This window comes from Somniosus microcephalus, chromosome 13, assembly GCF_052327205.1.
Source record: "Somniosus microcephalus isolate GS21.2 chromosome 13, FLI_Smic_1.0, whole genome shotgun sequence".
Lineage (NCBI taxonomy): Eukaryota > Metazoa > Chordata > Chondrichthyes > Squaliformes > Somniosidae > Somniosus > Somniosus microcephalus.
In genome coordinates, this window is record NC_140999.1 from 161226840 (window position 1) to 161251805 (window position 24966).

Sequence of the window (24966 nt, forward strand, 5' to 3'; positions counted from 1 at the left end):
CTGGGGTGGAAAAATATTAATTTAGGGTGAAAAACAGCCCAATAGTGTGAATTAGAAAAGTCTCTAGGCTATTCAGGAACTCTAATTGCTTACTGCAGATGGCCTCAATTAATGACATCAGTCCAAGGGACAACAAATGAGCAATGGAGGGGTCAGGAGAAGTCTAATCTTTCATTCCGCAGGCCTCTCAGTCGTGGGGCTCCCTGATGCAAAACATACTTCCCAATAATGAAAATGCACACCACCACCCAAAATCAATTCTTTACTCCAACATTCTCTATTTTTTTCAGTGGATCTCAAGCTCCCAAATGCTGGTCTGAATGAATGAATGCAAATGTGATGGTTCAGAAGCTATTTTTAATCTGCACGAGGCCCATGCTAGTAACACTGCCTGAGGTGTGGAACTAGGGTCTTCCCTAATACACTGAATGTGTCGAGGTTTGCTAAGATGGGTGAGTCAGCTGCACAAGACGAGGTCACCAGAAGTCGACAGCACCAGCACAGGCCTTAGTGCAATGTAAAAGCAGCTTTAGTCAAGAATTTCTTCTAAATGTCCTATGTGTTTTTTATCCGGGGGGGGGGAAATTGCAAGGAAGAGGTTGCTTGGAGCAGACTAGAGGCCTAATGATGGTTGGTGAGCCAGGAGATGTAGGAGCTGAATGGCATGATAGTGGCAGATAGGTGTGGGGTCAAAATGGTCGAGAGTGGCAAAAGAATGGGGATGGTGAGGGAGAGAGTAGTGGGAAAAGAAGGATTTTTAAAAAGCAACGCGTGAGAAGAAGGGTCTCACGGCAATAAGAGAGGCAATACTCTTTGCTGCTGGGTCCAAATTGTATTTTAAGAAAGTTGTTGCTGAAACAATTTTGAAATGAGTGAATTTTGAATTCTACGGTTGTTGTGAAACTTACGAGATTAGTTCTTGGTGGGGTATTGGAGCTTGATGTGTTGGGAGTTGGAAAGACCGCTTGGGTGTGTGTTAAAATCAGCCAAAGATAAGTAGGAAAAAATGGGTAAGATAGACAAGAGTGATCGAGAAGCATGACTATAAAGTGCTACAGAAAATTTACAGGAAGTGTTACACGTACAGTAGTGTGTGCTGCACACAAGACTTTGATTATTATATAGATATATCTAGATTTTAAAAAGCTGCAGATTTCCACGGACCCTGCACTTGACTAGTGACACAACACATATAGCACATGTAAAAGATTGTAAAGAAAAATTACAACATATGAACAATAGTTACCACACCTCCAGTTCAGAAGAACCCAACTAAAAATGACTGGCTATTTTTTTTGAAATGATTGTTTTTGCATCTGTAACAAAGTGTGACACTTTGAAGTGCATATGGGAGTGTGACAGACAAGTGCTGGACACTGAACTTTTATATAGATTTAGGCAGGAGTCAAAGTTAAGGTTTCATAACTACAAGTTGACAAAAAGCACTGGTCTGCAGTAAAAAAAAACACTAATTCACATTACGGTTACTTTGTGGCAATGACGATGCAGCTTTTACACACACAATATCCATCAGAGGCATTTAGTGAAAATTCCTGCTACTCATTCCAAACACATCCAGAACTCTTCAGCACAAACCAGAAACATATTTATGCGAGTGCCATTCCCAAGTACGGGCTGGTGTCAGAATGCTTTCACTGGTCTACCGTTGACACTGCTCCCAAGCTTAGCACACAAGTGTTTCTCTCCCCCGCTCCTCCCCACAACCCCTTTCCCGAAGGCAGCAAATGCTTGTTGGGGTAGGATTCCATAGGTTTTGGGGAACATCAGGTACAGTGCCTGTAAAGTCTGTGGGTTGTATAGCGAAGTAATACACAGACTACAAGAGTAACTTTAACAGGACTTTACTATTCGAAGGTCAGGGCGAATCTGCCCAATAAATCCTGACACCGCACTTATATACCGGTGTGGTCACCGTTGGTATTACAGTATACAGCAGCCAAGGCAAAGTAGTGCCACACAAAATAGTTCTCTTAAAGGTGGACGGTTACATACAGTAGTTCTCTTAAAGGTAGAATAGTTACATACACTACAATCCTCCCTTTTTAGCTTACAACATACTTATTCCCCATTAACATAACATCATAACATATATACAACTTTATGCAAAACAGTTCACAGATTCAGTCTCTCTGGAGGTTTCCTGACTCTATCCGGATAACGCCTCAGTGGTGTAGTATTTTTCGGCGGGGCAGTAGGTTCTTCTGGTAAGGTCGAGTCGACTTGAAGGACAGTGTCAGGTTCATCTGATTCCAGTATCACCAGATCGGAGGTAGGTGTTCTGGGTATCTCTGCTTCAACATTAGCAGTGTAAGGTTGTGGAGTAGGTTGGCTCTTTGTGGATGACCCTATGATCTGGTCAACATGGTGCCTTATTATGCTGTCACCAATGTCCACGGTATACAGCAGCGGCCCTAGCCTTTTTACAATAGTTCCAGGCTGCCATTTCTCGGTACGGTAGTCCCGGGCCAAAACTTGTTGACCTATCTGAAAAGATCTAGTTGGCCTTTCATTCATGCCCTGGAATTGCCGGTTCTCTACGTCCCTTCTGACGTTTGGCTTAATCAAATCCAGCCGGCATCTCAGTCTTCTATTGAAAAACATCATGGCGGGAGTTTGATTTGTGACCGCATGTGTTGCATTCCTGTACGCCAACAAGAAGTTATCTACTTTATGTTGCAAGTTGATGTTTTCATTACCCATGGCCTTTATGGCCTTCTTGAAGGTCTGGACAAACCTTTCAGCTAATCCATTGGTGGCGGGGTGGTATGGGGCGGACGTGTAGTGCTTGACCCCATTGCTTTTTAAGAATTTCCTGAATTCTTCGGACACAAATTGCGGTCCATTATCAGAACAGACCTGTTCCGGCAGCCCATTCCTGGCAAACATGGTCCTTAATACTGTGATGGTTTTTTCCGTGGTGGTGGAGGACATCTTTATTACCTCCGGCCACTTGGAGTGTGCATCCACCGCTAATAGAAACATTGAATCCATAAATGGACCAGCAAAGTCGATGTGTACCCTTTGCCAAGGAGATGAGGGCCACTCCCATGGATGCAGAGGAGCTTGTGGTGGCGCGTTTTGGATCTTCTGGCATCCTAGACAGCTCTTGGTTATTTCTTCAATGTCTCCATCAATACCTGGCCACCACACAAACGCTCTTGCTAGGTTCTTCATTTTCACTCCACCCAGATGCCCTTCGTGAAGCTCCTTTAGCACCTTATGCTGAAGTTTGGGTGGAATCACCACTCTCGATCCACACATCAAGGTCCCTCGGCACACTGACAGCTGTTCTTTTCTTTGCGAAAATGCTGGCAGCCACCTTAGACAGTACCCCTGAACGTTCAAGCTCTTCCAGTTCTGCCTCCACAGCAGGTCGTATCGCGTAAGGTACCGATCTGGCTTTGAAATATTTTGGGCTTGCATGTTCTGCAATCTTGATTTTTGCTTTAATTCCTCTCAGTGTTCCCAGTCCTTGCTGGAATACCTCTTTAGCTTCGTCCAATATTCTGGACAACCGTTCAGGTTTGACCTCTTCCTTTCCGGAATCTACCGTCATTGTGTTTAGCGAATGCCAGTCTATCTTTATTTTCCTGATCCATTCCCGTCCCAGAAGTGGTGGACCTCCCTCGGGCAGCACATACATGTCCATCCTTTGGTGATCTTTGTCCTTGTATCTCACCTTGACTTCTATCTTTCCGATGGGGTATACTTTGTGCCCCGTGTATGTCTGCAATACCATCTCCGTATCCCGTAGGGGAATATGTTTGAATAACTTTTTGTAATCATGCTTATTCATGACCGTCAGCGCCGATCCGGTGTCCACTTCCATCTTCACTTGGACTTTTGCAATCTGTAGTGTGATCCAGATAATTTGTCGGTCAGCTTCTTTACTCACATTGTGAATCCTCAGACTACCCAGTTCCTTGCTGTTGGAGTCTGCGTCTGAATTCTGTTTATCTGGACTCTTCCCAGTCACCTCATGTACCTTTCTGTACTTCTTCTGCGGTGACTTATTATTGCTGGTCTTCTTTCCTGCCCAGCATACCTTAGCTATGTGGCCAAGCTTGCCACATTTCCTACATTCCTGGTTTTTAACCCAGCATTGGTTCTGGTCGTGTGTTGTCTTCCCACAACGATAACATTTCGTTGTACTCGAAGTCATTTGATCCACTCTGAGTACCGCTGTCTTCCGCTGCATTTCCGCCATGCCTCTCGCTGCGGCTTCGTGCGATGCTGCAATAAGGACAGCCTTATCAAGTGTAAGATCGTTCTCTTCGAGCAGTCGTTTTTGTGTTCCTTCTTTCGACATCCCGCACACGAACTTGTCTCTCAGTGCCTCTGGCAGATTTACCCCAAACTGGCAGTATCTTGCTAGCCTCCGCAGTTCAACCAGGTACTCCGCGTTGCTTTCCTCTTTTCGTTGCGTTCTCACGTAAAATTTAGATCGTTCCGCTAACATCAGCGGTGCGGGGTTAAAATGATCCTTCAGGACAGCAACAATATTAGCGAAAGACTGATCTGCCGGTTTAGCTGGTGATAGAAGATGCTTCAATAACCCGTATGTTCTCGCACCCATTAAGTTTAGTAAGGTTAGAGCTTTTTCATAATTTGCTAACTTATTGGCCGTACAATATATCTCGATGCATTCTACATACGTGGGCCAATCTTCCACCTGGGCATCGAACCCGTTGATGTTACTACGCTTAGGCATCTTCACCTCTTCCTGAGAAACAACAACAATATTCTTTAACTTTTTCTTTTTTCTTTTTCCAAGATGGCGGTTTCCCGCGCTTATCTTCTTTCCCCGCCCACTTTCAAAATGGCAGTTCCCGCTTCTGTCTTCTTCCCCGCCTACTGGCGGCTTCCCGCGTTTCTTCCCCTGGCGGGAGGGGTAAGCTTTCCCTCGGGCGACGGCCGCTGGCTTTCGCGGTTCGCAGCCTGTGCGTCGGCTTCAGCGCGTTCCCTTCTCTCGGCAGGGCAACCGGCGCTGGGTACAACCCGTTGGTGGCGAACAGTTTCAGCCGCTGGGCTGGTTCTCGCTCGGCCTTCCTTGATCGGGCTCTGTCTCTCCCGCTCGCTCGGGCTCCCAATCGCGCCTCCCAGCCCTCTCGCAGCCCGGTGCTTCCCTCCCCGGCTGCGTTCTCCGCGGTTTATTTATTTTGTCTCTTCCCGCGCCCTACGATCCCGGTCGCCGCTTTTCGTGGCCCCGGTCGCTGCCGGCCTTTTTCGCCGGTCGCGGTCTAGCTGTCTCTCGACGCCGTTGCGTCTCCCAGCCCGCTTGTACCGTGGCTTCCGTGCTCCACGCTGCCCCCGCCTCAGCGCCTCTGGGCCCGACTTCTGTCCGGCTCCTTTCCCCCCCCGACCGTGGTCGAGTTCACCGCCCTTCTCCTTCGTTGATTTTATTTATTTTCCCTTTACTCACAGTCACCATGGCCGACTTGCTTCTCGTGCTGCTCGGCTCAAGCACCACCGTAGCAGAAGGGACAATCCGTGCCTGTTGCTGATGGAAGGCTTCGTGTCTGAAGTCTTCCTTCTTTCTTGCTGTGCAGACTCGAGTTTCCTCTCAGCAGAACGACGAGGGCGGTTGCCTCTTCTCGACGCTTCGTTAACTGCTTCGGACGTATTGCTGCACGCAGGGTAAGATCGAACTCGTCGCCACTGTAAAGTCTGTGGGTTGTATAGCGAAGTAATACACAGACTACAAGAGTAACTTTAACAGGACTTTACTATTCGAAGGTCAGGGCGAATCTGCCCAATAAATCCTGACACCGCACTTATATACCGGTGTGGTCACCGTTGGTATTACAGTATACAGCAGCCAAGGCAAAGTAGTGCCACACATAAAATAGTTCTCTTAAAGGTGGACGGTTACATACAGTAGTTCTCTTAAAGGTAGAATAGTTACATACACTACAGTGCCCAAGAGGCATTCATCATGTACAAGTTTAAAGCGAATGTCAGCGGGCTACTTGATTATGAGGGAAATCACTGCTGAGCCTGACCCAATGCCCACATATGCAAACTTTCAACAGGAGTCACACAATAATGATAAGCAGCAAGAACTCGGGCTGATTTTTTTTCCTTTGCTTCCTAAGCCAAGATACTGAGGCCAATTATAACACTCCCACCACTGCCCTGGCTGAGATCAGCTAATTCAGTAGAGATTGGGGATTAAATCCATGACTTATGTGATCCCCATGAATGAATTGTTCAAAGTCTTAAACATGTAAACCATATGGAGTCTGCTAGAACACATGCATTAATTTGAAGCCCAGATACTTACCTGGAATGGCACCATTTAAAAAATATTATATATATATTTTTTTTAAAAGAAGGCCCACCAAATGTTCTCTCTCATCAGCCTGCAACATCCAGAAAGACAGGGAGGTGACTTCCTCTCTGATCTGTACCAGTACCATCATTCAACTGGTAATGGGGCAGAATGCCTTGGCCTATTAATAAATAGCAGAGCTTACTGGGAGCAACTGTTCTGTACTAGACAGATTCGGAAGAAGTCTGAATAGTTCCTAATAGATCCAAACAAAATTGAAAAGTTAGTTTGCTGCTCGTTGCAAACACGTCCAAATCTCTTCATCACAAACCGGAAACATATTTACAGGATTGATAAACAGAAATTAAGTTCTACGATTTGTATCTAACATCTGTTATAAGTGTCTGCAGGCTGCAAATACTTTTATGAACATACTTATGCAAAAAAAGTATGGCAATAAAAAAAAAAGAATCATTCTGCAGAATCGCTCACACCGTGACACCTGCTACAGTTATAACAGAATGAAGCACTCAGCTCACCATGGCTAAAATCTTCCGTTTCCTTACCTGCTCCCCAAGCGCAACTTCTTTTCATAGATTACTCCATATTATCCATTTCATAGCTTCCGGGCTTGCATCCAGAAGCAGCTCTGACCACAAGACTCTTCACAGCCTTTGCCAATGCGGCTGTGTGGCCACCTAGTGGGGACTGAAGTGTGACCAGTAGTCGAACCCCTGCCAATTTCTCCTCCTTTCCATTAGATATACACCCTTGATTCTGCTCAGATCTGCGCGAGACAAGATCAGCATCTCACCATCTGGGACAAAGCCAGAGTATGAATCTCAGCCATGGCTGATCTCCCAGTTCATTGAGTGCCGTGTAAATTCACTGTGCCACCCAATGGTCACCAATTTAAATGCAGCAGGGTCAGGGAAGTAGCTTTCATATCATCGTCATCGCTGAGGGTCTTGCACAGAATATACTTCAACCACTGTAACACTTCCAACTGACACTGGAGTGGGAACTTTTTACAAAATGGCGGGTACATAAATATCTTGTGACTTATGTAGCACGTGCATGAATAGCTCCATTAAAAAAAACCTTCAAGTTCTTCTCTTCATTTAAAGTCAGTCATGGAGCCTAGGTTGTGTATTGTGTACATGTTTCACACTATTCGAATAAGATCAAGCCTCCCAAGCGACAGCTTCTCCTGCTTTCTTGGTAGATATTTGCCAAACTGAAACCAGAATCTAGGAACTCTTCCAACCAAGAACAGTGTGCATCAATTTTGTAGAAGTATTCTGAAATAATTAACTTTGGATTTTGTTAGAATGCCCTGCCAAACCGAAAATCTGGCACTGCAGCTTATGGTTAGACTGAAGTCAAGCTGATGGAATACTGCCAATGTACATTTTACAATTCCAATGGTGCAGTCCAAGAGTTAGATTCTCAAACTCATTTTCAATTCATTTTTCCCAATGGAATTATTTTTTCTTTCTTGTACTTGTTAGAAATAAAAATAAATAAACAACCTATAATCCTAACGCATTATGGGCCATTTCACAAATTAAAGGCTCCATGGTCTCTGCAAATAGTCCAAATTACTCAACTATCAACTTGAAGAGAATATATATTGTCTGAAAATGATAAATGTCATTTGTTACAAATAAGGTACGTAATAAGGAATAAATGTTAGTCTGGATAATAGATAAATATCGTACTTAAATACAGGCTGTGCATTTTAAGCACAATAAACAGTTACAGTTTGGGATGCAGCCTATATGTGAGTTATTGATCATTTTTTTCTCCTGAAAGTTGGGCTCAAATTCGTGTAGATCCTAGATGCAGGTAAATATGTAATTTTCAGTACTAATAGATTTTGACTCAGGAAAAGAAAATCAAAAAAGCATACATAATATTGGTAAAAATAAGAGTCATCAGTCAGGGTTGCTTCCATTAAAACAGAATGGCATGATGCTCCTTATGATAACATTACAGAAATTAATAACTCAACTAAATATATTTGTACAACATAGTGAACCAGTGTATGAACAAAATATCTCATGATTGAGTTAACAATCTAGATCTATTATGTGGGAATGGAATTCTGGTTCAGTAAGGAACAATGCATCACAAGTGAATGTTACTTGGGCTGTTTAAGCAAGTTTAGTATCACAGTACACAACAAGCCTTTAAATGTCATCTATAATGAAGCTTGATGCCATCTAAAACCGTATGCAAGCTTAATTTTCTTTTGCAGAGGTATAGGAGTAGAAATGGTTGGTTGGGGGGGGGGGGGGGGGGAAATTGGACTTTAAAATGACACCTTGCTGAGAGAAAGCTGTTCCGTGATATGTTGGCGAAGTGTGGGACCCCCAGTTGTTTATTATTTCTGCACAGAGATGATGAAGTGGTGACAGAATATTGTACGAGTCAAAATATTTTACTTAGGAGGAAGGGTATGCTGAGCATGAATCAGAAATAGAAGCCCTGATATTAATGGGAGGTGGGCGGCAGTTTTGCAGTCGGGAAGACCGGGTTTTCCTCAGATCCTGCCAAATTTAACGGCAGGATCTGATTACCATTTTTGAGAGGCTTGTCAGGCAGGTAGGCCTGCGGCACCAGCCCGCAGCCAGGGAACAGAGAGGAGGAAGAGAGAGATGGGGGGTTCGGGGAACATCGATGGGGAGGGACCAGAAAGATTGGAGGAGGAGGGGACATCGGATCACGGGGGGATTGGGGGGTTCGATTGCTGGGGAGGTTAACAGGTTTGCTTGGGGGCAGGGGGAAGTACTCCGGCTCCTCCTGGCCCACAAGCAGAGCTGGAAAAGCACTTCCCTATTCCATGCAGCAGTCCTTGCCTCCCTTTAGCTGCCGGGTTTTCCAAGGCGTGGGAAACTCGGCCGGCCGGTCAGCCAGCGCTAGAATTAGAACAGAGAAAAAAATCTTTGGCACACTGCTTCATTAAAATATTTACATGAACGACCCCCCCACGCCCCCCGTCTTGCCTCCGTTAAAACTGGAAGTGAGTGGGTTGGAGGCAGGTTGGGTTTGGGTTTGAGATCTGCCATCCCAACTGAGGTCAGCTAACTCAGCACAGGTGGCCGACCAAACCTGGGACCTTCCTGAGCAGTGTAGTTCAGTACCACATTGAGCAATACACTTACCAATGGGGCAGATGCAGTTAATAGGTTTAATGTAAATACAATAAACCCCATATAACAGCTGAACAGTCGCATATGGTAACAGGATATATTGAAGAAATCAAAAAAAAAAAACACATTTGGATTTTCTCGTTAAAAACTCGCAACCTTTGTCCTCAGTTTCCAGAGTTCTGAGGCAGATTTGCTAGTATATATGACATGGCAGATACAAATCTGCCACTGATTCCAGTTGGTAACTGAATATCCCCCAGCAAATGAATGGGCTTGGGCGTTGGTCTGTGTAAACCTGGAGGGAAACCATCAATACTCAGTTGAATAGAAAAGGGAAAAATTGAGTTCACTGTGTGGACATCAGGGCAACAGCCCTGCAATTATATAAAATAGCATGAACCGTATTTGCTTTGTTTCATTATTTTCATATATTTTGCCACTAAAAATGTTTCATCTAGCACACATCCTCTTAAAAGTACTTTTAAAAAAACCCAGAAATGTCCTGCTGTTTTGATCTAGATAACCTGTTCTTTTCCCCAGGGCAAGATCTGGGGATTTTCAAGCAGCTGTCAATCTACAGAGATTCCCCATAGCAATTAAATGACCTCAGGATGTACCTATTTGAACCATTTTCCCCACAGGGAATACCTGAACAGTGGTCTTAAAAAGAGACAAACCAGGTTCACACGATAATTACACACGAGGAAGGCCATTTAGCCTATCTTAATTCATCTATCTAGAGTGAGATCCTACCCCCTCCCCCAAATGTAGCATCCATTCTGATCATTTTCAACACCATTCATGGAGTAAGCTTGCCGTCTATTTTTCCTTCCTATGTATAGCACTTGTCTGTATTAAATTTCATCTGCCATTATACTGCCCACTTGCACATGTTGTCCAACTCAGTCTGAAATTTCTGAACTACCTCTGCTAAATCCAGTGCTATTTGAGTTTGACATCATCTGCAAATTTGACCACTTTGCATTGAATTTATGAATACAGATACAGTAATTTATTACAAATACTAATTAGAATCATGGCTGACATGACTATTAAAAATGGAGAAGTGTTATCCAACAAAAACTCAACGTACAAAAATGAATAGTTTCTTTAGAATATTCTTTGCATATATGGAACTAGTGTTGGAAACACAGAAAATGGCCATTAACTTCCATTATGGTAGGAAACGAGAAACTCACACCCCTGTTCATAATTGTAATGATAAATTGCAATTCTAAATGTAAAATATTAGCAATTAAATGAAAAGCTGATGGGGGGGGGTGGTGGGGGGGTTAATGCTTAATATCAAATTAAATAATTATCACACAAACTAAGTTCTAAACAGATGTACAGAGCTCTTCAATGGCCAAACAAGTAAAGGCACTTCTCTGTATGACACCAAGCCATACAGAGCAAAAGTTCCACATTCGATTTCTGGCATGTGCTGATAAATATGGACTAAGAAGGCAATTCAATGCATTTTAGCACAGCATCCAACTGATTATTTTAGGGTTTTTCAACTCCACTATCCTACGCAGAAGTTTATTCCATGCGTTCTTGATGTTATGGACTTCCTGACATCAGCCCTTAATTTACCTTTTATCAGTTTGAACTCTTGTCCTAAAGGCACAATTTCATTTCACGTAATTTTCCACACTTACCTTTTCAATACAATTTATCTTGTATATCTCTGCATTGCTTCAGTTTAAGGCTGAAAAGCCCAAACTTCTCTGACCTTTCCCTATAACTCAGTCCTCCGTTGCTAGGGATCATTATCATCGCTCATCTCTGAACTGCCTCCAGGAATTAAACATAGAAGATAGGAGCAGGAGTAGGCCATTCGGCCCCTCGAGCCTGCTCCGCCATTCAATGCGATCATGGCTGATCATCCAAGTTCAGTACCCTGTCCCTGCTTTCCCCCCATACCCCTTGATCCCTTTAGCCTTAAGAAATATATCCAACTCCTTCTTGAATATATTTAATGAATTGGCCTCAACTGCCTTCTGTGGTAGAGAATTCCACAGGTTCACCACTCTCTGGGTGAAGAAATTCCTCCTCATTTCTGATCTAAATGGCCTACCCCTTATCCTTAGACTGTGGCCCCTGGTTCTGGATTCCCCGACCATCGGGAACATCCTTCCAGCATCTAGTCTGTCTAGTCCTGCCAGAATTTTATAAGTTTCAATGAGATCCCCTCTCATTCTTCTAAACTCCAGCAAGTACAAGCCCAATCGACCCAATCTCTCCTCATACATCATTCCTGTCATCCCAGGTATCAGCCTGGTGAATCTTCGCTGAACTCCTTCCATGGCAAGAATATCCTTCCTCAGATAAGGCGACCAAAACTGCACACAATACTCAAGGTGTGGTCTCACCAAGGCCCTGTACAACTGCAGCAAGACATCCTTGCTCCTGTACTCAAACCCTCTCGCTATGAAGGCCAACATACCATTTGCCTTCTTAACCGCCTGCTGCACCTGCATGCTTACCTTCAGCAACTGGTGCACAAGGGCACCCAGGTCTCGTTGTACTTCCCCTTCTCCCAATCTATTGCCATTCAGATAATAATCTGCCTTCCTGTTTTTGACACCAAAGTGGATAACCTCACATTTATCCACGTTATATTGCATCTGCCATGCTTCTGCCCAATCACCCAACCTGTCCAAATCATCCTGTAGTTTCTCAGCATCCTCCTCACAGCACACACACCCACCCAGCTTTGTGTCGTCTGCAAATTTGGAGATATTACATCTAGTTCCCTCGTCTAGATCATTAATATATATTGTGAATAGCTGGGGTCCAAGGACCGATCCCTGCGGTACCCCACTAGTCACTGCCTGCCACTCGGAAAAAGACCCGTTTATTCCAACTCTTTGCTTTCTATCTGCCAACCAGTTCTCTATCCAAGTCAATACCTTGCCCCCAATCCTATGTGCCTTAACTTTACACGCTAATCTCTTATGTGGGGCCTTATCGAAAGCCTTCTGAAAGTCCAAATACACCACATCCACTTGTTCTCCCTTATCTATTTTACTAGTTACATCCTCAAAAAATTCCAGATTAGTCAAGCACGATTTACCTTTTGTAAATCCATGTTGACTTTGTTCGATCCTATCACTGTTTTCCAAGTGCTCTGCTATTACATCTTTTATAATGGACTCTAGCATTTTCCCCACTACCGATGTCAGGCTTTAGCTACCGATGTCATTAGCTACCCTCCAATCCATGGGTACTGTTCCAGATTCCATCGAACGTTGGAAGATGATCAGCAATGCATCTACTATTTCTAGGGCCATTTGCTTAAGTACCCTAGGATGTAGATTATCAGGCCCTGGGGATTTATCGGCCTTCAATCCCATCAATTTCCCCAACACCATTTCCCTACAAATACTGATTTCTTTCAGTTCCTCCCTTTCATCAGACCCTATGTTCCCCGACATTTCTGGGAGGTTATTTGTGTCCTTCTTTGTGAAGACAGAACCAAAATATGTATTTAATTGGTCTGCCATTTCTTTGTTCCCCATTATAAATTCCCCTGATTCTGACTGCAAGGGGCCTACGCTTGACTTCACCAATCTTTTTTTCATTGAGAATTGAATGTCTCATTTGTCTCTCAGGTGACCAGAACTGGACACAATATGCAAGTTACAGTCTCTGAGCATGTCGTCTCCTGACATATGCTCTGCTGTTTGATGATATAGTCCAACATTCTATGTGGTTTGTTGCATGCTGATCTAGAGTGAATGGGCATGTTGATCTTCCCGTCTACTAAAACCCTTAAATCATTTTCAACTTCATCTTTAACCATTGAACTGGAGATGGCTGCTGGAAAGTGTTTTGGGGGGGGGGGGGGGGGGGGAGATAATCAGGCGACCACCAGATGGGAGCAAGTATTAATAACTCTTAATATTTGGATTGATTCATGTCAGATGAGAACTATTTTAAAGCTACAGTGGCTCATAATGGTCAAGAATCAGTAGAATGGAGCAGAAGAAGCCCATCCTAGCACAAGCCATCATGAAGATGGTTACAGTTGCAGTGAAGGTTAATTTCAGGAATCCACAGCTTGTGCACTTCCGCTTATTTCTACAGCTTGTCTTAAGTCTTAGTTTTATCAAGAAAAAAAGCAATTGCCAGGCGTCCTGAAATTAACTTCATTCAACTCCGAGTTAAGAACATAAGAAGAGCAGGACATAAAGCCCCTCGAGCCTGCTCCGCCATTCAATAAGATCATGGCTGATCATCAACCTCAACTCCACTTTCCCGCCCGATCTCCATATCCCTTGATTCCTCTGGAGTCCAAAAATCTAAAATGTCCACACAGGAAGAATCAAATAAAAATTATATGCAATGCAACAAATAGGTGTCCAGTCTTCCCCATCTGTCACTTTGAACAACTATAGCCCAGTACTGTACATCTTTAAGTTTACTGGTATTCCCTACAGTTCAGCTGCTTTCATACCCACTCTAGTGTTGCCAATTCCCGGTGCAAGGATCTCGTGTAGCCAGCTGTAACTCGAAGATAAACCTGCCAGGTTTTCCAAGGCCGGCTGGTTAAGAAAAACATGAGGACGACAACACAAGTCCAGTTCAATTGTAGTGCCAAGGAACTACGTTCAGACATCATTAGTTTGGCAACAGCCTTGGCTTTTCTAGTAATTATATAAATACACAAACACTCAGACACTGCAAGCTCTTATTGTATCTATGCATGTGGTGAAGTCGGACCATGGTTTACATACACATCATAAGGGCTTCAAAATTAGTCACCAATTCGCCAGGAGCAAGTTACTTTACAGCCTTGATAGCTGAAAACAAAGTAATACCCAAGTTTGCAAGAAACACCCTAACATTTGTCACACCACGTTCAATTCTTCAATGCCTTCTACTCTGGAGAATTTCATTAATTTTGCTTCAAATTTCCACCCTTCCCTTGCCTTTGCGTGGTCCATCTCGGAGAATAGGCTGTCCACTGACATCTATTATAAGCCCATCAATTCCTATAACTACCTCGATTATACTTCTTTCCACCCTGCTTCCTGCAAGGACTCCATTCCCTTCTCCCAGTTTCTCCGGCTACATCACATCTGCTCTGATGATGCCACCTCCCATACCAGAGCTTCTGAAACGTCTTCCTTTTTCCTCAGCTGAGGATTCCCCTCCACTGTGGTAGGCAGGACCCCCTAACCCATTTCCTGTATTTCTGCCCTCACGCCCTCCTCCTCTCTCAAAACTGTGAGAGTTCCCCTCGTCCTCACTTTCCACCCCAAAATTGTGAGAGTTCCCCTCGTCCTCACTTTCCACCCCATGAGCCTCTGCATTTGACAGATCATCTTCCGCCATTTCCATCACCTCCTCCTCTTTCAGCATTCTGAAAGGATTATTCCCTCTGTGACACATATTCTACTGTCCACAACACATAGTCCACTCTTCCATTGCCCCAGGGTCCCCTTCCCATGCAACACAGTAGGTGCGACACCGTTCACTTCGTCCCACACCACCGTCCAGGGACCCAAACACTCCTCCGCATGTGACAGAGATTTACTTGCACTTCCTTCAACCTAGTTTACTGTATTCGCTTCTCACAATGTGGTCCCCTTCCCCCTCCCCCACCCCATTTCTTTCACTCTGTCCCTTCTTACAAATTGTTTATCTTTAATATTATCCAATATTAAAGAAGTGCTATGCCTAAAACATCACCTTTTTTTCCTTTGCTTATAGATGCTGTCTGACCTGTTGAGTGTTTGCAGCATTTTCCATTTTTGTTTCAGATTTCCACCATGTTCAGTTTTTTTTTTGTTTCATTCTTCATTGTTTGTTTGGTTTCTGTATTTCCCATCTTACCCACGGATACCAAAGGGCATAATTTCAATTTTATTTCTTAATAAAGTTACACTCTGTAGTTAAAAGTTCATGAACTTTCCACTGAATTCGAGAATTTTAAAAACATTTTTGAGCGCCGTGTCAGTACTCCGCTCCAGATTCTTCCAGCCCCTCTTCAGCTGTAGTTAAAAAAATTTAAAGGTGTGTGTGGGGGGGGGCGGGGTGCGGGGGGAGAACAACTTTTCCATTGTAAATTCAACACCAGGCAAGACTTTCAGTTTTTCCCCCAATCATTAATGAATGGATTAAACATTGGCAATTTGAACCAATAGCTGAGTAGTGCTATCAGATGTGCTTTATTAGTACTGTATACAGTAACAGAAATATGCATGCCAAATACAGAAAAATTCTAAAGTCAAATGATGGGTGGACAGAAATCTGATCGGTTCGTGGACCCCTGGTGGTCTAATGACCATACCATTTCAAAAACCAATGGTTTAAAAGTGAGATACTGAAGGAAAAGGGAAATAATTTAAAAAGATACATTATAAATTAAGCCCAAAAATGTAGGGAGCGTGACTGGGGTTGGAAGGATAGCTTACAGGGGATTAACAATAAAGTAGTAATTAAAACAGGATCGGCGAGCTAATACTAATAGGATCATACTGTACAGTTTTTTTCAATATACTAGCTTTGGCAATAGGAAACTGGCATGTTTTAAATAATAGATGTTCAATAATGTGAATAGAAATATTACACCAATCATTTAACCAGCTTTTTATAACTTGACATTTCAGTAGCTGTTAGAGTCAGTTTTAATCATAGAAAGTACAGCACAGCAGGTGCCTGTGCTAGCTGTTCAACTGGATCTATCTATCATAATTCAATTTCCCTACCCTTTTATATTCTTCCTTTTAAAATATTTATTTGATTCCCTTTTTAATTATGTAATAATCTCTGGCTCAATAGTTACTTATGGTAAAGCATTCTAAGTTCTAATAACGCTCTGTATGAAATGTCTCCCAACTTTCCCCTTTGTTCTTTTAGTGTTAATTTTGAATTTATGCCCTCGTTACCCATTAACCAACCAGTGGGAACAATCTTTCATTATTTACTCTTAAAACTTTCACAATTTTGAAAACCTCTATTAACTACCCGCCCCTTAATTTTTCTGCTCTAGTGAAGAATAGGCACATTTTTTTTAACCTTTCTTTATAACTATAACCTTTAATTCCTCATATCATTCTAGCGAATTTTCATTGTACTCTTTCCACAGCTTGAATATCCTTCTGATAATAGGGTGATCAGAACTGTATGCTATACTCCAACTATGGCCTAATTAATTATATTCATTATAATTTATTCTTCGCTCCTGCAAAATTTAAAGAAACTATTATCTTATGGGATAGTACAAAAAAATGATCACGCTGTGTAGAAGATTTTAAAATTAATTTTATAAATTTTTTGTGCTGAACAAGGTGAGAGATCTCAGTTTGAGGAGTAGAATGCTTCTGCACTTTCGAGACTCAGACTTAGATTTTCCATCTGTGTTATTTTAACACTGGCACTAACTCATTTAAAATAAATGGGTTACGCATGCCATTCAGATCACCCCAATTGAAAAGTCCACGGTTTAGTATTTGCACCAAGCATTACCAGGTCAAGCATAACACAAGCCAAAGGCAGAGCAGAAATCCCTGTATTCTTCCCCAACAATTTGCATAACCCAAACTTCTAAAAATGTAACCCCTACTCAACGAGTCCAATTTGGTACCAGTTTGCAGACAAAACTGCAAGAGCAGACTGGGATAGCTTGACCATCAATTTTCCTTTCAACACCATTAAACAACCGTCTGCAGTGAGATTTTACCATGCCAAGTCAGTGTAGAGTAATGTATTTACAACATTGTGTACTGCACAAAAGTACTTCGATGAGCTACAGATGCTGCTTCTACTGAAATCCGTAAAGCAAGTCCGATCTGTTGACTTCTATAGCAAGATCAAAGTCAGTCTTGGACTGTCCTCTGACCCAATTTAGTTCTATGTTATACATCGATTTGAAAAAGGGTTAAGAAAAACTGACCCTGACTTATTTTTAGATCATTTTATCGTAAAGAATAATCTTTTAGAACAACCACAATTTTTCCTCAAAGTTCTCCGATCATTCCTCCCATGTGCTACATGCAAATGAGCACGTGCAACACTGATTTCATGTCCCTTTAAATCTTCTGGTACGTGTTCATATCTGATCTCTACTACCCTTGTGGCAAGCACTCATCCACATACTTAGTGATTTGGATAGTCAACATCAACAACAACTTGCATTTATACAGCGCCACTAACGTAGTAAAATGTCTCACGGTGCGTCACAGGAGCATAATCAAACAAAAAAATTGATACCCGAGCCAAAGAAGGAGACATTAGGACAGGTGACCATAAGCTTGGTCAGAGGTAAGTTTTAAGGAGTGTCTTAAAGGAGGAAAAAAAACGACTTGCATTTATATAGTGCCTTTCATGACCTCAGGGCGTCCCAAAGTGCTTTACAGCCAATGAAGTACTTTTTCTGAAGCGTACCCACTGTTATAATGTAGGAAACACGGCAGCCAATCTGCTCCCACAAACGGCAACGTGATCATGCTTTTCAAATCCCTCCGTGGCCTTACCTCACCCTATCTGTGATCTCCTCCAGCCCTACAACCCTCTGAGAACTCTGCACTCCTCTTCATCCCCAACTTCCTTTGCCCCACCATTGGTGGCCGTGCGTTCAGCTGTCTAAGCCCTAACTTCTGGAATTCATGTTGTGGCGAAGGAAGTCGGGGATGGACAAGAGGCCAGAATTGGAGCAGCACAGAGTTCTCAGAGGGTTGTAAGGATGAAGGAGATCATAGAGATAAGGTGAGGCAAGGCCACGGAGGGATTTGAAAACCAGGATGGGCCAGGAAAAAGATGGGGAACAACAAATAATCATCACACATCCAACCTCCCCTATTCAAGGGTCTCACAATAGGTGTATACCCGCATTCTTCTGTAACCTAATGAGGTGCAGGACTGTTTTGGCATAACTGTAGAATTGTTTCCATCAATGCAACACTGGGCCCAAACAAATATTTACTGCATATCACAGAATTTTACCACGCACAGAGGTAGACCACTCAGCCCATTGCACCTGTGCCAGTTCTCTGAGCAGTAAACAAATACATAAAACCAATTTCCTGCTAAAATTACAGAACATAAAAGCAAGTGCAACACTTTCAGGAAGAGACACAACGTTGTTGCAAGTGCAATACTTGTTAATCACAGAGTAAAGAAACCCACAACCAGTGGCAGACAGAAGACTAAATAGAAGCATTGGTGGCTAACTCATAAAAAGCCAGAACATGACATACATTAAACCAAGACAGCGGTTTGTGTTAGACAAGCAGCAAATGGGGTTAAACTCAAAACATGTAGTGATGCAGAAAATGTTAAATGTTTTCAAATATCTTCAAAGATTATGAGTTTGCTGAAGTGATTACAAAGCTCCCAGTGCAATACCATCTCTACAAAATTCTCAGAGTACAAAGAGTGAAGCACATTGCAAATCCACTGAAATGTGGGGCACATATTCCCCAATTATTCACATGGTATGTGCCACCAACGCAAACTATGGAATACTGATACATTTTCTAGGAAAAGTGACAAAAATATTTGTATCTTATTTTAACAGGCCTCCAGAGCCAACCCGCACAATCTTATAGGGGGGTTGGGATGGGGACAGGGTTTCGAAAGAGGAGGACACTCCGCAAATACCTGAATTTGCAGCTCACCGAAATGTGAAAAGATTCAAATCGTGCAACTTTAAATTATATCGTTGCTGCCTACAATCACTTCAGCCAAGTACAGTACACAACCCTCTTCCCTCAAAAAGGCCCTTTAATAATGACTGTACAAGACCACATCCTGGTGCAAGCCATAACCACAGTAAATAAAAGAATTCTAAGTAATGTCATTTCCAGTTTTCGCTGATTTTCATGCTAATCCTTAGGATTTCCTAAAATCTATTTCTGAATGGTTTGGAATCTTGGTTCAAGATTCTTCAAATTCTATTTAGAGATGATATCTGGCATAGTTGGAAGTTTTTCCCTCATCTCTTCTTCAGTTTCCAGTTAAACCACCATGGTTAGAACAAACATTCCTGCATTAATCAGATTAAGTTTTTGATCTTTCCTGTAAGGCGACACCTTCCTGGGGACTCTTCAAAACGAAGTGCCATCTACCCAATGATAAGATGGCCAGGTTTATAAAAAATATATACACAGCTTCAGAAATAACATGCTAGCAACTCACCATATACAAAAAGTACAGAAATCTGGCAACAGACAGACCAGGATCCCAGCTTGAAAACCTACACCATAAAACTGCCCATTCAGCAGCCCCCAAGCCCTAGCTATCTGACCACCGAACCTCAGTCTTAATTGCACTTTCATTTATTTGTCCTTTTTGAACTTTGTGGGCCTGAAAATTTGCAATGTGCTATTCGCTTTAGCATCAGGAGCTTAACTTGAGATATATGCAAATTTAATAGATGGCACATTTTACACTTGAAATGTAGCCCTCCAAGGCTTCATGGTACACGTATGTGGCCCACAGAGACAGAAATTTGGATGCTTCCGCCATTAGATATGCAATAATGTTTATTACAACCATTACTAGATAGATAGTGATGCAACTACAGTACTAGTTAAACTTGTTCCTAGAATACAAACTTATACCTCACTTCAACATCAGTGGACAGACCCAGAGGGCATATAAGAATCTTTATATAATACATATTTTAATAGGAACATGTAGTTATGCCAATATTGTATCAACTCTATGACTGAAATCTGGGAAAGATTTTCTGCTATCTTTGTATGTGTCTGGGGGATCGTGGAAGATACTTACCTTGTCCAATAAATTGAGGCCCACTTCAAAGCGGAGAGAATTTACCTCTGCTTATGTTGATTGCTCAACAAGTATTAGAAGCATTAGGTGCAGGAAGTAATGAATACTGATTACCAGGCTACTGCCTATACTTAACGTCAATTATATTTGCAATTATTATAGGCCCCTGTAATGTTTGTCCCAGAAAGTGTCCTCTGAACAAGTCTCTTGCAGTTTTGCTTTGTCTTGAATGTGCGCGCATTGCTGGTCAGGATTTTGAAAAGCCACCTCTGAATTCTATTTTGATTGATAGCTCTGATTAATTGTGAAGTTTTTAATCTTTAATCTTCCTCCGCACTAATTTGGACATCAAAGATGCTAGCAGACTGGTAGCCTTTGTTCTCGAGTGTTTTCCTACTTTGCTGTTCAGTAATATGAATTGGGCTCCAATAAGGCCCTTGCCGAGGACTCAGTCCCACATAAAACTTGTCATCACAAATGCAAGATCAAAGTTGCAGAAGAGAATCGCAGACATTAGAACTTTTATTGCTTTTAAACAGATGGAGTAAAGTTAAGTGAAGTACTGTAATCTATCTAGAATCTACTGTTCTCATTTTTGACTTCTGGATAACTTTATATATCTTAACAAATATGAAATTAGATGTCTTTAGCCTGAATTCACAACCGGTGTGCCAATTGGAAATAGCAGAGTATGATAGCAAAATACTGCAGATGCTGGAAATCAGAAATAACAACAGAAAATGCTGGAAAAACTCAGCAGGCCAGGCAACATCCATGGAGAGAAATTAGAGTTGACGTTTCAGGTCGAACCCTTTTTCAAAACTGGAAAGGAAATGAAATAGATCGAAAGGCAGGGCTGGGAGAGAACAAAAGAAGTGAAGAGACATTAAGAGGTATTCAAAACGAGACGAGATGGTGATAGGACTAGTGGAGACAAAAGACGGCTGAGATTAGGTGTGAAATGTTCTGGCAGAATGAGAGACAGCTGCCATGTGGGAGAGAGAAAAAAAAGGAAAGGGTGGGAGAGGGAAAAACCAAAACAAAGGGGTGGATAAAAAATATAAGTAAAAATGTAATAGGGGCCGAGGTTATGATCTGAAATTGTTGAACTCGATATTGAGTCCGGAAGGCTGTAAAGTGCCTAATCGGAAGGTGAGGTGCTGTTCCTCGAGTTTACGTTGAGCTTCCGTGGAACAATGCAAGAGGCCAAGGACAGTGAGGTCCGAGTGGGAATGGAGCGGTGAATTAAAATGACAGGCGACACGAAGCTCGGGGTCACCCTTACGGACTGAACGGAGGCGTTCCGCAAAGCCGTCACCCAATCGGCGTTTGGTCTCCCCAATGTAGAGGAGACCACATCGTGAGCAGCGAATACAGTATACTAGATTGCAAGAAGTACAAGTAAATCACTGTTTCACCTGGAAGGGGTGTTTGGGGCCCTGGGCAGTGGGAAGGGGGGGGGAGGTATAAGGGCATGTGTTGCATCTCCTGCGCTTGCACGGGAAGGTGCCAGGCGAAGGGGAAGGGGTGCTGGGGGTGATAGAGGAGTGGACTAGGGTGTCTCGGAGGGAGCGGTCCCTACGGAATGCTGAAAGGGAAATAGCAGAGTGTATGGTGGTATCCCAAACAATTTTCAGTAAATACCAAACAGTAAAACGCCGTTCCTCCAGTGGCCTGGTATCGTACTGTGTGTAGAAGGCGAAGTTTCAGTTCTTGCTAGCCAGGGAAAGCTGACATTTGCATTGAGCATAAGTAAAAATAAATAAAATAAGTAATCAGAAGAAAGCTCAAATCTTAACCGTCTGCTCTCAGCCAGATCACCAGGATTCAACCGTCTACTAATAATAAATGTCTGGAACGAATGAAAGCTGCAGCCTTATTACTACCCAAATGATTTCTTAGCAGTGCATTTCATGAAACTAGTCATGCATGAACCCCAGAAACATACAATCCAGTAGCTAAGAAACACAATATGTGACAGTATTTTTTTCCTCTTGTGCTCACGCATTAACTTTCTCTTGCAATGGAGTTTCTGGGTATGTTAACTGACCGGTGAATACAGCAACTTCTCAACACCATTGAGTAAAATTCCAATTGACAATTCCTCAATCGGAGGAGGGGGGAAACTGATGGGACACATCTGGCAAACCTCAATCAAAGGAGGGGAAAAACTGATGGCACACATCTGGCAAACCTCAACGGAAGAAAGCAGGGTGATCCAAAACAAAACTTCAAGAAATAAAACATTCCTAATACTTCTTCCAGTAACTGTTAATGTAACTCTATTTATGGCTAACCCCTTGTTTAACCTCCTGAATACATTACTTAGTTTTCGGAATACAAACATATCTTTAAAACAAATATTCATTTTGGTTAATCACTGTTAATTTATCAATTAGTTTCTTAATTATATCCACTTTAAAAGGGGGAAGAAAAACATCTCCTTCAGCATCTTCCTAAACCACAGTGAATGTAAGTCGTCCCATTAAACACAGTCAAATTTTGGAGACTAAACTTAGGTCGACCAACCAACCAACCAACTGGAATCGTTAAACAAAAGCTCGACTAAACTCGTGCTAATTCTAAAAAATATAAGCGGCGCACTGTGGGTACTTTTTAATTGATCTCACAAAATTAGGGGTCTGCCGCTGATCCGCAATCAAATAAGTAAAGCAGGCTGGAGTACAACAGGCTACTTACAAAATAGTTGTCTGTGCAGAAACCTCGGGGACATTTTCCAGCATTAAATGCATACACCGCACCGTCGTCCGAAAGCAAAGGCACCGGCTTGGGCAAGACAAACACAGGGGAGAGAAAAACAAAAAAACGTTCACTAAAAACACGAACCATTTTGCCAGCATGATGGAGCGGCGCCGAGTTTACTTTTATCGGAGCGCCAGTGGTCAGATTCAAGCTCAACTAAACTTCGAGGCAGGAGCCTGCAGGAGGCACGTGTACCCTATCAAACCAGTCAGTTTCAACCCGGTCACTTGCACACAATCCTGTCTCTGAGAATTACTGAACGAATCCATTATCACATATATATGAAATAGTCACTAATTTTATCCATATTTGATATGTATGTATATTAGACTATATAATATGCCAAATATAGCTTACAATATTAGCGACTATTTCTTTACTTTTAATGCTATATACAATTTTCAGAATTCGTAAACTTTGCGATGTTTAAAATTCAGTTGACTAGAAAAATGCATTTGTCGGTGCATACCAAAATGTACTCCTTGTTTTTGTTTAAATGTGCTCTTAGTTTTAACAACCCCGTTACAACGTGCTTAAAGGAGCCGCCTAGTGGCTAAAGTGCTTCTGTTTTAAAAAAAATAAGGATGCTAGCTAACTTAACGCTAGTTGTTTTAATCTTATGACAGCAAAATACTGCGGATGCTGGAAATCCGAAACAACAACAGAAAACGCTGGAATAACTCAGCAGGCCAAGGCAGCATCTGTGGAGAGAGAAACAGAGTTAATGTTTCAGGTCGATGACCTTTCGTCAGCGGCCCAGAGAATTGAATGTAAACAAGAAGTGGTTAGTCAAAAACATACATTGATAAAAACAGAATTTCAGTACCTTATAATGTTAAAGGTATATAGTTACTTCTGAAAAGATTCATGTTTTGTACAAATCTGTCACAGTGATGAGAAATCACGTAAATATTTTATATCTCTGAAACGTCCTAAAGTACTTCACATACAAAGAATTACAAACAGAAATCTATTTTTTGTGATGTTGGTTGAGGGAAGAATGTTTGCCAAGACATCAGAAGAACTGATTGGAGGGATGATCTAATTGAGGTATTTAAGATGATTAAAGGGTTTGATAGGGTGGAGAGAGTGAAACTATTTTCTCTGGTGGAGAAGTCCAGGACAAGAAGGCACAACCTTAACATTAGAGCTAGGCCATTCAGGGGTGGTGTCAGTAAGCACTTCACACAAAAGGTAGCAGAAATCTGGAACTCTCTTCCCCCAAAAATCTGTTCAAAATAATAGTTTAAAATGAAGAACAGTACCGACGGCAATGCAGCACTCCCTCTAACCTAGATCACTGGCTCAAGTCCTGGAGTGCGGCTTGCCCCAACAACCTTCTGACTCGTGCACCAAACTGAAACCACCACAAGTGTTATAATTTGTGTTGGGGAATAAAGTATTGGTGTCATTGTGATAATTACAGCATAAGGTAATCTGAATTTTGAGGAAAAACTTATCCCCGCAAGACAATGACATTGGGCCATAATTTGCTGTGGCAGGGCATCTAATGACGTCTGCTGTTACTAAGACTTGCTCTTTCACGTTTAGCCGTTTCAATTTTTTGCGTGGCAAGTTGCTGAAAGTGCGAGCTGATGTTGCAGCGAAGGAAATTGGGCATCTGGGACCTGAGTGAACAGCGCAAGCAACTGTGTATCTCCTTAACCAATCAGATTGAAAGATTGTGAAATAAGCAAGAGGAGGACTGAGAAGAAAGTGTAAGTGAATTCATCCACTCTTAAATGTCAAATCAGGCACAGAAAGAGAAATAAAGGGAAGGAAAGATAAGATTGAGAGACAAAGGAAAAGTTAAAAACAAAATTAAAAGTTAAAAATTACATTTTTTTAAAACCTCTCAAGGTATGTAACTCCATACTTGCAATAGTTAATTTTCAGTTGACTGGCAGTAATTAACACATCACATCACATCATTAAAAGGGTACTTATACTGAAATGGACAAGACTCTGGCAAGTTTGGTTCTTATCTACCACGCAACTACAGCAATTCCA

The 24966-nt window shown here is 42.2% G+C and overlaps 1 protein-coding gene and 1 long non-coding RNA gene across 3 annotated transcripts in view; one reads left to right on the plus strand and one right to left on the minus strand.

Moving 5' to 3' along the window:
• The window catches only part of LOC147108726 (peroxidasin homolog), a 287308-nt gene extending 264166 nt beyond the window's left edge, over window positions 1-23142 (minus strand). For both annotated transcript variants that reach the window (XM_086005483.1, XM_086005485.1), the window contains exon 1: window positions 22894-23142. In XM_086005483.1, the coding sequence (XP_085861609.1) occupies window positions 22894-23054 (161 nt within the window). In that variant the 5' untranslated portion in view covers window positions 23055-23142. The remainder of the gene's footprint in view (window positions 1-22893) is intronic.
• A 63-nt stretch (window positions 23143-23205) lies between these two features.
• Window positions 23206-24966, plus strand: part of LOC147108727 (uncharacterized) — a 41434-nt gene continuing 39673 nt past the window's right edge. Inside the window, exons 1-2 of the long non-coding RNA XR_015080636.1 lie at window positions 23206-23740; window positions 24508-24674. This is a non-coding gene — a long non-coding RNA (uncharacterized LOC147108727). The remainder of the gene's footprint in view (window positions 23741-24507; window positions 24675-24966) is intronic.